Here is a 13,389-nt window from a genome sequence, read left to right as displayed (position 1 = left end):
TAATAATAATAATAATAATAAAGAATGGATAGAGAAGCTGTGGTATATTCACACAATGAAAAACAACGCTGCATTGAAAAAACAAGGAACTCATGCAATATTATTCAAAATGGGTGACCCTGAAGGACGTTATGCTGAGTGAAGTATCTCAGTCACAAAAGGACAAATACTGCATGATGCCACTGTTGTAAAACAGGTCTGACCTTGGGGTTGGGAGGAGACTGAGAAAGATGGGTTCAATAATGTATACTGCATTGAAACAGATGAGAGAGAAAACTGTTTAAAAGGGATATATTATTAGGTATTTTTGTCATGACAGGTGTCCAGAGCAAAGGCTGCATAGTGGAGTGGACCTGGGTGGAGGGATTGTAAAACAATGAAACAATTTTTCTTTTACTTTTCAAAGAAGGTAGTGTACCCGAGGGGAGGGTTGGAAAGGGGGGAAAGTGCAACAATGAATGAACAGAAATCCAAAGTCTCTGTAAATTTTCATTGAAATTAATAATAAATTTTTTAACAAAAGAAATGCTTCATTAAAATACAATTATTCTTCTCATAATTCCTTCTTCCCTTGCTTCTCCCCCTTATCTTCATTTACTCTGTTGAATTTTACATATATCATTACCATTCATTTCTTCATAATGTTTTTACATATGTATCCCAAAATATTATGTGTACATTTTAACATGTTTTTCATCCTTATACAAGCGGAATAGACACATATGAGATAAAACTATATCAAAAGGAAACAAGGGAAACTATGAGGTTGTGATTTAAAATAGAGATTGCCTTCATTTCCTAGGTTTTGAATTGTATGAAGGGTTTATCAACATTTATTCCATCATAAAAAATTATACAAACAAATAAATAAATAGACAAATAAGAGCATTACACACTTGGTCAATATGAGATGAAAACAACCTCAACAATAGCACCAAAAAGAGAGCATGCCATTTAAATTTTGTTCCTTTTCAGTAAGATCTGTTAATTTCATCCATTCACATGCTCCAAGCATCTAGCCAGTCCACTTGATATCTGTGGCAGCTTTGCCAAAATTTTGGAAAAAAAACCCAAACCTTTTAAAGTCACTCTTTAATCTTCAGTCACTTATGGCAGTAATTATACTGTGCAAAACACATATGAGGGTCTGAGACAGTCTTTGTCTATGGGGTAGAGAAATTATCTAAAACATCTTTTTAACCTGTTGATGGTGTATTTGCTAATCTGACCTGCCCAAATATAGACCAAACCAATACCTATTGGTATTCCAAAACAGTGGCAGTTCAGGGTCTTGTCCATGTATCAGCTCTCTTGGTATTAATTTTCCATACAGTCTCCACTTGTCAAAATCTTCTCTTCCTTCTTTTAGGACTTGATCCGGAGAGATATCCTGTACTACAAAGGCCGTATTGACATGGATAAATATGAAGTAGTTGACACTGAAGATGGAAGAGATGATGATTTCAATGTCAGCATGAAGAATGCATTTAAACTTCACAACAAGGAAACTGAAGAAATGCATCTGTTTTTTGCCAAGAAGCTGGAGGAGAAGATTCGCTGGCTCAGGGCTTTCAGAGAAGAAAGGAAAATGGTTCAGGAAGATGAAAAAATTGGTAAGTAACCTGAGAAAAGAAAGAATATTATGACTAGGACAAGCATAGAGAATTTGGATTGGATTTAATTTTTTCTAGAGGTAGAGGGAATCCTGTTGTAAATTGACCTAAACCACTTTAAGCTCAAAATTAAAAGTCTATCGGGTTCCCAAGGCTGTTCGTCTTAATAGGAGGAGACTATATAATCTTTTTTCCACAGGTGGATTCAAATTTTGAACTTTAGGTTAGTATCTCAACAAGTAACAAATTACAACACTAGTGCTCCTTTAAACCATTTTGGTGGTTAATAGTAACATATGTATAAATAACATTATAGATATAAGTAACATATGTAAAAGTAACATTATATATATTATATATCATAGTAACATAGTATATATTACTAACATAATGTACATTATTAATATTAACATATTACTGTTACTATCATTGTCATACAATTATTAACAGAAACAAAGGCATTCATGCAACTTGTCGATGAAATCCCAGCTCTCTGTACTTAGGTGCATGACAGTCCCTTGTGTGAAAAATGTAGTCAAGGAACATTTGGTAATATTGTAGGGACATCTCTTTGCTTAAAAAAAGTCAAAACACAAAGAAATTGAAACATTTTGTTCATCTCAGAGCAGTTATTTTAGATGCATATAGGAATATCATTCAATTATAAAAAACCAAATTTCTCAATGTAGGTTAATTCCAATGAAATGTATAAAGAAAATAAGGAGAAGAACAGAAAATTAGCCAAATGTTAATAATTTTGCATGTTTTGTGCTTTTATTTTACATGTTTCTTGATTGATTTTTAATGACTTCAAGAAAAGGCCAGATTAATTTATAAGAATAGTATTCAGAACTGGTTTGGGGCAGCTGGGGGTGGATGTGGAGAGTGAAAAAGATAAGCAGAAATGAAGCCCAGGAGACTGTTCTGAGCGAAGAAAAGACTTTTCATCATTAGTTACATAAGCATAGATAGATATGTCTTAAAACTCACTAACATGCACTTAGTTTCTCTGCATTTTTTGTTCTTTATTGTTTTTATTATTTTGCTTACAAAGTTTGTGTTGTGTTTCAAACTATTCTTCATTCACATTGTGTTTCATATAATTATTCTCAAGCACTATATTTTATAAAATTAGACACCATTGAACCTTGTCCATCATTAAATCCCTGTCTTTTTGCCTGGATCTTTCCCACTTATGTCCCTCCCCTCCCTCTACTCATAAAACTGTGTAACCCTGTGGTTTTGCCCTTAGCTATCTTCAGCCCTCCCCTCCTTGAGTTTACATACATGTTTCACTAGTTATTCTTCTATTTTCACAATAATGGTCTTACACAGTATTTGTCCTTATGTGATAGTGTTAGTTCACTTAGCATAATACTTTCCAGCATTTTCCAAGTTATGTAGTATTTTTCAAAATCATTGTTCCAGAGTCCTGCATAGTATTCTATTGTGTGAATGTACTACAATGTCTCAATTCTTTTCACTGCGGTTGGACTTTTGGACTGATTCCATGTTCTTGCAAGGGTCTCCATGTGTGTGTCTGTTCTAATTTCCTTGGGGTATATTCCTAGTAGTGGAATAGCTGGGTTCTATGGACTTTCTGTGTTCAGCTTTCTGAGGAAACACTAAACTGTCCTCCAGAGTGGTTGCACCATTTTACAATCCCACCAACAGTGTATGAGAGTTCCCATCTCTCCACATCCTTTCTAATATTTCTTGCTTGCTGCCCTACCAAACTTTGTCACTGATACTAGGGTGAAATGGTATCTCACTGTGGTTTTCACTTGCCAGTGATTTTGAACATTTCTTCATGTGTCTCTTGGCCACTTGAATGTCTTCCTCAGTGAAAACTCTTTCCACGTTCTCTGTCCATCTTGCAATTGGGCCATCAGTCTTTTTCTTCTGGACGTCCAGGAGAATCCTAAAAACCTTTTGTTATGATACCCTTTTGTGAGATATTATTGACAAATGTTTGTTCCCAGTCTTTAGGCTTTCTTTTCACCCTGCTGGAAAAAGTTTTTGATGAGCACAAAGATTTACTCTTTAGAAGGTCCCACTCATCAATTTTATCCTCTTCACACTGTGCATTTCTGGTTGTATTTGGCCGTCTCTATATCATGGGCGCAGCCTTCTAAGTCTCTTATGAACTTTCTGGTTTTGGGCTTTACTCCTAGGCCTCTCATCCACCTCAAGTTTATTTTTTCTTTATGGCGTGAGAAGTGGATCTTGCTTCAGCTTTTTGCAGCACAATTTTGCCAGCACCATTTGTTGAAGAGGTTGTCATTTCCCCATTTGATAGGTTTTACTTTCTTGTTGAATTTCAGTTGACCATACATAGATGGGTTAATTTCTGGGTTCTCAAAACTGTTCCATTTGTCTACGTGCCTGTCATTGTAACAGTACCATCTGTTTTAGTTACTACTGCTGTGCAGTAGGTTTTGAGGTCAAGGAGTATCATGCCTCTCATTTTATTTTTGTATTTCAGAAATGCTTTGCTTATCTGGGGTGTCTTTCCTCTCCAAATAAACATGACAATTTCCCATTTGATCTTGAAAAAGGAATATAGCATCTGTATTGAGATTGCACTGAACATATAGATTGCTTGTGGTAAGATTGTCATTTTCACAGTATTGAGTCTTCCTATCCATGAACAAGGAACATTTCTCCATTTATTTATGTCTTTTATTGTGCCTTGCAGAAATTTTCTGTAGTTTCTATGTACAGGTCTTTGTGTCTCTAGTTAGGTTCACTCCCAACTATTACAAAATAACTGAAGCAACACATCAACAGAGAACTGCGAGATGTGCAGGCTGGATGTAGAAGAGGCTGTGGTTCTAGGGATATTATACCTAATGTTACATGGATCTTGACAGAAAGCACAGAGTACCAGAGGAAGGTCTATCCATGTTTTATTAACTATGCAAAGGTTTTTGACTGTGTGGATCACAGCAAACTGTGGCTGACTCTGAGAAGAATGGAGATCCCAGAACATTTGATTGAATGTATGAAACCCATACTTAAACCAAGAGGCAGTCATAAGAACAGAGGAAGGAGACACTGCATGGTTCAAAATCAGTAAGGGAGGTATTCTGTCTCCATACCATTTCAACCTGTATGCAGAACAGATCATCAGGGAGGCTGGGCTGTATGAGAAGGAATGTGGCATCAGGGCTGAAGGAAGATTCATCAACAACTTGTGTTATGCAGATGACACAACCCTGCTTGCTGAAACTGAGGAGGACCTGAAGCGCTTGATGCAGAAGATCAAGAACTGCAGCTGTCAATATGGATTGAAGCTCAACATCAAGAAAACCAAGACTCTCACCACTGGGCCAATTGGCAGCATCATTATAGATGGTGAAGAGATTAAGATTGTTAGCAATTTTACTTTTCTTGGGTCCACAATCAATACTCTTGGTACCTGCACCCAGGGAATCAAGATATATGAATGGCATTGGGAAAGTCAGCTGTGAAGGACCTCTCCAGAGTACTGAAAAGCAATGACATCAGGCTGGAGACTAAGGTGCTCCTGATCAAGCCCATAGTCTCCACAATTGTGTGCTGTGTGTCAGAGAGCTGGACAGTGACCAAGGATGATAGAAAGAATTGATGCCTTTGAGCTGTGGTGCTAGAGAAGAGTGTTGAATATACCAGGGGCTGCTAGGAGAACAAACAGGTTTGTCCCGGAGGGGCTGAAACCAGGCTGTTCCTTGGAGGCAAGGATTTTGAAGCTCATCTGATGCAAGGTGGGACAAGTCCTTTGAGAGGAACATCATATTTGGGAGGGTGGAAGGAAAGCACAAGAGAGAAAAACCCTCGATGAGATGGATTCATTCCATGATTGGGGTAATGGGAGTAGGTGTGTCAGAGACAGTGAGGTTGGCACAGGATAGAGCAAGGTTTAAGGCTCTTGTACCTAGGGTTGCTATGAGTCGCAAGCAACTCAATGGCACAAAACGACATTGTAAATGTTATTGTTTCCTTTGTTTCTTTCTCTGTGTTCGCTTTGTTACTGTAGAGGAATCCCGCTGATATTTGGATATTTTCTTGTATCCTGCCACTCTGCTAAATTGGTCTACTAGCTCTAAAAGATTTTTTTGTTAAGTCCTTGGGGTTTTCTGTTTACACTATTATATAATCTGCATATAGCAACAGTTTAACCATCTTTTTGCTGATTGGAATGTCTTTTATTTCCTTCTTTTGTCATATTGCCCTAGCAAGTACTTCCAATAAAGTACTGAAGAAAAGTGGTGATAGTAGGTATTCTTGTCTGGTTTCTGTTCACAAAGAAAATGTGTTTAGTTTTTTAGCATTGAGAATGATATTGGCTCTTTGTGTTAAATATATGCTTTTCACTATGTTGAGGAAATTCCCTTTTATTTCGGTTTTGCTGGGTGTCCTAATCAGAAGGGGTGCTGGATTTTGTCACATACATTTTCTTCATCAATTGCTAGGATTATATGGTTTTTGTTATTTGCTTTGTTAATATGGTCAATCATGTTGATTTTTTTCCTTATGTTGAACTATCCTTGCATACCTGTTATGAATACTAATTGGTCATGATAAATGATTTTTCATATGCTTTTGGATTCAATTCACAAAGACCATGTTAAAGATTTTTGTATCTATGTACATGAGAGATATTGGTTTGTAGATTTCTTTTCAGCAGTATCTTTACCTGATTTTTGTATTAGGGTTACACTTGAATTATACAGTGTCTTTGAGAATGTTACTTCTTTTTCTATTTTTTTTAATCTTTTAAGTGAAATTTGATAAATGTCAATACTTTAGAAGGGCCTTTTGTTCATAGGGTCACTATGAGTCGTGCTCAACTCGAAGGAAATCAACAACAACAAGTGAAATTGGTGAAAAATCTTCTCTGAATGTTTGCTAGAATTCAACCCTGAAGCCATCTGGCCCAAGAATTTTTTTGTGGGAAAGTCTTTTTTATGATCTACTCACTTTCTTCTTTTGTGATGGATCTGTTCAAGTGTTCAACATCTGACCGTGCCAATCTAGGTAGGGCATGAGTTTTAAGGAATTTGTCCATTTCCTCTATAAGTTTTTAAATTTATCAGAGTATAGCTTTTCATAATATTCTGATATTATAGGTAAATTTCCCCAGGATGTGTTGTAATGTTGCCTCTATCATTAATTAATTGAATTATCAATGTCTTCTCCTTTTTTACTTAAGTTTTCCAATGATTTGTCATTTATTTAAATTATACTAGTTTATTTACAAAATTAAAATACATTGTTCTTTAGACAAGATTCTTCCAATTTCCCTCACCCTCCCATCAAATTTTACAACCCTAGGATTAAACCATTTTTTAAATTAATTTTAATGAACATTTATTGAGACTTTATATTTTCATTCATTCATTGTTACATTTTTCTCCCTGTCCACCCCTGCCCCGCAGTTTTCTCTTCTCTTTGGAAAGTAAAAGAAAAAGTCTTTCATTGGTGTACAACCACCAGCACTCCACTATGGAGCCTTCATTTTGGACTCCTGTCATGAATATAATACCCAATCATATATCACTTTTAAATAGTTCTCTCCATCATCTATTTCAGTGCAGTATGTACAATTTATCCAATCTTTCTCATTCTCACCCCAACCCTGACGTCATTCCTGTTTTACAACAGTGGCACTATGCAGTATTTGTCCTTTTGTGATTGAGATATTTAACTCAGCATAATGTCCTCCATTTTGAATAATATTTCATGAGTTCCTTGTTTTTCAATGCAGCATAATATTATATTGTGCGAATATTCCAGAGCTTCTCTATCCATTTGTTTGTTGATGGGCACTTAGGTTGTTTCCAACTCTTTGCTGTTGTGAATAAAGCCGCAATAAACATAGGTGTGCATATATCTGCTGGGTGACAGTTATGGTTTCTTTAGGGTATATTCCAGTAGTAGAATTGCTGGGTGAAATGGTATTTCTATTTGCAACTTCTTGAGAGAGCGCCATACAGCCTTCCATAGTAGTTACGCCATTTTACACTCCCACCAGGTTCTCCTCAACCTCGCCAGCTTTTAATGTTTGCTGCTCTGTTAAATTTTGCTATTCTTAGTGGGATGAAATGATATCTCATAGTTGTTTTGATTTGCATCTCTCTTAGAGCTAGGTATTTTGAACATTTCTCCATGTGCTTGTTGGCTATCTGAATGTCTTCTTTGGTGAATTGTCTGTTCATATCCTGTGCCTGTTTTTCAATTGGGTTATTTACCTTTATCTTGTTGTGATGCTCGAGTGTTTTAAAAATTCTAGATATAAGTACCTTATCTGACATGTCATTACCAAATATTTTTTCCCAATCTGTGGGTTCCTTTTTTACTCTGTTGGAGAAGTTTTTAAATATGCATAGAGATTTGATTCTTAGAAGGTCCCATTCATGTATTTTATCCTCTTCTGGTTGTAGATTTTTCAGGATGCTTTGAAAACTGTTTATGTTGTGGGTTAGGACTTCTAGAGTTCTTCCAAGCTTTTCTTTAATGAAATGTGTAGTCCTAGGTTTTAGTCCTAGATCCAGGATTCATTTTTAGTTGGTTTTTGTGTATGGAGTGAGGAGTGGATCTTGCTTGAGTTTTCTACAGATAGTTTTCCAATTTTGCCAGTACCATTTATTAAAAAGGCTGTCATTTCCCCACTTAAATAATTTCATCTCTTTGTCAAAAATCAATTGACCATAGGTAGTTGGGCTGATTTCTGGATTCTCTATTCTATTGATCTATGTGTCTGCTATTGTACCAGTACCATTTTGTGTTGACCACCATGACAGTGCAGTAGGATTTGCAATCAGGAAGTTTGATGCCTCCTACCTTGTTTCTCTTTTTAAGGAATGCTTTGCTTATTCGGGGTCTCTTTCTATTCCAAATGAAACTGGAGATTGCCTTTTCCATCTCGTTGAAGAATGGGATTGGTATTTTTATTGGGATTGCATTGAATGTGTAGTCTGCCTTTGGTAGAATTGTCATTTTCACAATATTGAGTCTTCCTATCCATGAGCAAGGGATATTCTTCCATTTCTCCAGGTCTCTTTTTGTTTCTTGTAGAAATGTTTTGAAATTTTCTTTCAATAGATCTTTTGTGTTTATGGTTAAATTTAGTCCTAAGTATTTAATCTTGTGATTCACTGTTGTGAAGGGTATTGTTTTTCTTAGCTTGAGTTGTGTATTTTCTTTGTCACTGTAGAGAAATCCAATTGATTTTTGTATGTTGATCTTGTATCCTGCCACTTTGCTGAATTGGTCAACTATATCCAGTAGTTTTCTTGCTGAGTCTTGAGGGGTTTCTAAGTATACTATCATATCATCTGCATAGAGAGATGCTTTTACCTTCTCTTTGCCAATTTGGATATCTCTTATTTCCTTCTCTTGTCTTATTGCTAGCTCTAAGTCTTCTAATAGGAGAGGTGACAGTGGGCATCCTTGCCTAGTTCCTGTTCTCAAAGGGAATGCCTTTAATCTCTCCCCATTGAGAACAATATTTGCTCTCGGGTTTACGTATATACTTTTTACTATGTTGAAGAAATCCCCCCCAACCCTATTTTGCTGAGTATTTTAATCAGGAAAGGGTGTTGGATTTTGTCAAAGGCCTTTTCTGCATCAATTGATAGGATCATGTGGTTCCTGTTCTTTGCTTTGTTAATGTGATGAATTACATTGATTGTTTTTCTTATGTTGCATACCTATTATGAATCCCACTTGGTCATGGTGATTTTTTTTAATGTAGCATTGGATCCTATTGGCCACAATTTTATTTAAGATTTTTCCATCTATGATCATGAGAGATATTGGCCTATAGTTTTCTATTTTGACGATATCTTTACCTGGCTTGGTATCAAGGATATGTTTGCATCATTGAATGAGTCTAGGAGAATTCCATCTTTTTCTATTTTCTGAAATAGTTTATGTAGAATTGGTGACAGTTCTCTGAATGTTTCAGAAAATCCACTTGTAAAACCATCTGGTCCAGGGCTTTTTTTGGCTGGAAGTTGTTGTATTACCTTTTTTATTTCTTCCTTTGTATTGAGTCTGTTCAGGTGATCAATTTCAGTTGGTGTCAGTTTAGGTAGATTGTGAATTTCTAAGTATTTGTCCATTTCCTCTAATTTTTCATATTTGTTTGAGTATAGTTTTCCATAATATTCCATTGTTAGTCTTTTTATTTTACTTCGTTATGTTGTGATGTTGCCCATTTCATCTTTTATTCAGATTATTTGTGTTTTTCCAGTCTTTTCCTTTGTTATTTGTGCTAGTGGTTTGTTGATTTTATTGACCTTTTCAAAGAAACAACTCTTAGTTTTGTTAATGGTTTCCGTCGTTTTTCTGTTTTCTACTTCATTTATTTCTGCCCTAATTTTTATAATTTCAGGTTTTTTAGACGGTGTCGGATTTTCTTGCTGTTCTTTTTCAATTTGTTGGAGATGTTTGGTTAGAGAATCAATGGTCATTTTTTCCTACCTGTTGATGTGTTTACTTATTGTTATAAATTGACCTCTGATTACTGCTTTGGCTGTTTCCCAGAAGTTTTGGTAAGTGGTGTTTTCATTGTCATTTGTTTCAAGGTACCTTTTTTTTCATTTTTTATTTCTTCTTGTGCCCACTCATGTTCAAGCAAGGTGTTGTTCAACTTCCAAATGTATGGGTTTTTTCTCCTTTATCCTCTTATTAATTTCTAATTTTGTAGCTTTCTGATCTGAGAAGATGTTCTGCATGATTTCCATGTTTTTTAATTCATTGATTCTGCCTTGTGGCCCAAGATGTGATCTCTTCTGGAAAACATTCCATGCATGCTGGAGAAAAATGTATAAATTTTGGTGCTTTTGGGGGGGTGCATTAGCCTATAAATATCTATGAGATCGAGTTGTTTTATTGTGTGCTTTAATTCTTCAGCATCTCTGTTGAGTGGAGTGGGGACAGGCAAGGTAGGCACAAGCACAGGTGTATGCGGGTGGTGAGGGGGAGAGGAGAGTAGACATAATCACAGGTGTATACTTTATGGTTCACGCCTGGTGGGGCTAGGTGTCCAGGTGGGGCTAGTTGTCAAGTTGGGCACGTGGGAGGACCTCACTCAGTTTGCAGCTCTCCCACTTGTGCCTGGTCGATGGGGTAAGGGGTTTCTTACCTGCATGTGGACACGCAGGGACCTCACTCAGGTTACAGATGCAAGGCTAGCTTCTGGATGGGCACTCGCCAGGACCTCCCTCTGCTTGCAACTTTCCCCCTCATGCCCAGCTGGGCTACCTGTCTGGGTAGGGATGTGCTGATATCCCTGCAAAAAACTAACTCAGTTTGTAGATGTCCTGTTTGTGCTCGGTGGTGCTACCTGCTCCTATGGGGACTTGCAGGGACCTCACTCAGGTTGCAATTGTACAGCTTGTGCCTGACAGGGCTAGCTTCTGGGTAGTCAGGCGTGAGTACCTCAGTCAGGTTGTTGATGTCTGGTGGGGTCATGGTGGCAGCGGGCTGTGGCGGGGTCGTGGCTGCAGGATCACACTGGTGGGGGAAATCGCTCTGGGGTCGCAGCGGCAGCGATGGTGGTCGCTACGGGATTGCACCTTTTTTTTTGTTTTTTACTTTTCAAAAAGAAAAGTGACCTGGGGTGGAGGGTTGGGCAGAGGGGAAAGTGTGCACAAATGAATGAATGGAAATCCGAATTCTTTGTAAACTTTCATTAATTTTTTTTTTAAATAGAGGTAGGAGGTGGGGCGGAAAATGTTGACATAGAAACTCCATATGACCCAGCTATTCCACCACTAGGAATCTACCCCAAGGGAATTATAACTAAGACACAAATGGGGATTTGTAAGCCAATGTTCATAATATTGTTATTCTTCATCGCAAGAATGTGGAAACAGCCCACATGTCCAACACAACCAAATGAATTAAGAAAATGTGGCACATTCACACAATAAAATACTATGCAGCACTCAGAAGAAATGATTTTGAAAAATAAGGCGTAACTTGGCAGAAGCTGGAGAGCATTATGCTGAGTGGCCTACCACCATCTCATAAGGACAAATACTGCATAAAACCATTATTGTAGAAACAAAAGGAAAACTAGTAAAATATGTACACAAACTTAAGAAGAAGGGATTGAAGTGGTGAGATTAGGTAGGGTTGAAACCACAGAGCTTAACAGTTTGGTGGGTGGAGGGAGGGGGAAAGCAAATGGGAAGGACTTGGGCAGAAAAACAGGGTAATGATGGGCAAGGTCCAATGGTGATTGATTTTACATGTATACATACACACACATATATACACATATATACACACATACACATATATATACACACACATATATATAAATGTATGAGAATGATTGTACAAAACACAATGTGAATGAAGAATATTGTGAAATACAATGCATATTTTTTAAAAAGCTAGAACATCTATCTGTTGCCCATCCAAATTCTTTTCCTCTGTGAAAATTCTTTCCACTTCTTTTGCCCATTTTGTAATTGTGTTATCAGTCTTTTTCATGTAGAGACCCTGTAAACTTTTGATATGAGACCCTTGTGTGAAATGGTATTACCAAATATTTTTTCACAATCAATAGGTTTTCTTTTCACTCTGTCAGAAAAAGTTTTTGAGGTGCACAGGGGTTTAGTCTTTAGAAGGTCCCATTCATCAGTTTTATCCTCTCCAGACTGTACATTTCTGGAAGTATTTGGTAGTCTCTTTATATTGTAGACTAGGCCGTCTAAGATTGATCCCTGTCCTATTTCAGCATTCTGCTTTCTGCAGGTAGCAAAAATGCTCAAAATCCCTGGCAATAAGAGAAATGCAAATAAAACCATCTGACTCCAGTAGCAGTGGCAAAGTACAGGAAAGCAAGTAATAAATGTTGGAAAGGATTTGGAGAGAAAGGACCTCTTATACACTGTTGGTAGAATTGTAAAGTTGTGTAACCACTCTGAAAGGCAGTTTAGCATTTTCTAAAAAAGCTGAACATAGAAATTCCATATGACTCAGCTCTTCCCCTGCTTGGATTATACCCCAAGAAAATGAGAACTGAGGCACAAATGGATTCTTGTAAACAAATGTTCATAGCAGCATTATTATCCACCATCACAAGAACATGGAAACATCCCAAATCTAATATGTGATTCACACAGGAGCAATGATTTTTAAAAAAATCACTGCTTTACCTAACAGGAACCGAAGAACATTATGCTAAGTGAACCACCCCATTCCCATAAGGGCAAATACTGTATAAGACCATTATTGTAGAAATATATAACTAGTAAAATGTGTATAAGGATCTAAGGTGGGGAGGGAGAAGCAGAGTAGTGAGAATGGGCAGGGGAGGCGTAATTTTAGGGTCGCACAATTTGATGAGTGGAGGGAGGGATGGGTTAAGGAAATGCAAAAGATCTGATGTGAAAAACAACACATACAAACTTTGTAATTAAACCAGTATAAAATTTAAAAAAATATAGGTGGCCTTGAACACTAATGAGCGAAGACCAGATGAGTTGTGGGAGGATGTTAACTGTATCATCCAGGAAGAGTGCAAATGGTCATTACAAAGACAGAAGAGGAAGAAAAGACCAAAATGGATGTCAGAAGAAACTCTGAAGATTGCAGTGGAACGTAGAGAAGCCAAAGCACAGGGAAGAATTCAAGACACTAAAGAGCTGAAGAGAAGATTCCAAAAGGCATCACGGAAGGACAAAGCAAAATACTACAATGAAATGTGCGAGGAGCTAGAGTCCGAAAATCAAAAGGGCCGAACTCCTTCAGCATTTCTTAAGCTCAAGGAACT

The 13,389-nt window shown here is 37.1% G+C and overlaps 1 protein-coding gene across 1 annotated transcript in view; it reads left to right on the top strand.

Annotated features, from left to right (window-relative positions):
* The window catches only part of ARHGEF9 (Cdc42 guanine nucleotide exchange factor (GEF) 9), a 693,374-nt gene that overhangs the window by 564,939 nt on the left and 115,046 nt on the right, over window positions 1-13,389 (top strand). Inside the window, exon 8 of the mRNA XM_006901889.1 lies at window positions 1,370-1,613. Within this exon, the coding sequence (XP_006901951.1) occupies window positions 1,370-1,613 (244 nt within the window). The remainder of the gene's footprint in view (window positions 1-1,369; window positions 1,614-13,389) is intronic.

This window comes from Elephantulus edwardii, unplaced genomic scaffold (assembly GCF_000299155.1).
Source record: "Elephantulus edwardii isolate Elephantulus edwardi_28Jun2011 unplaced genomic scaffold, EleEdw1.0 scaffold00349, whole genome shotgun sequence".
In the NCBI taxonomy this organism is placed as follows: domain Eukaryota; kingdom Metazoa; phylum Chordata; class Mammalia; order Macroscelidea; family Macroscelididae; genus Elephantulus; species Elephantulus edwardii.
This window is presented reverse-complemented; position numbering and strand designations above follow the sequence as displayed.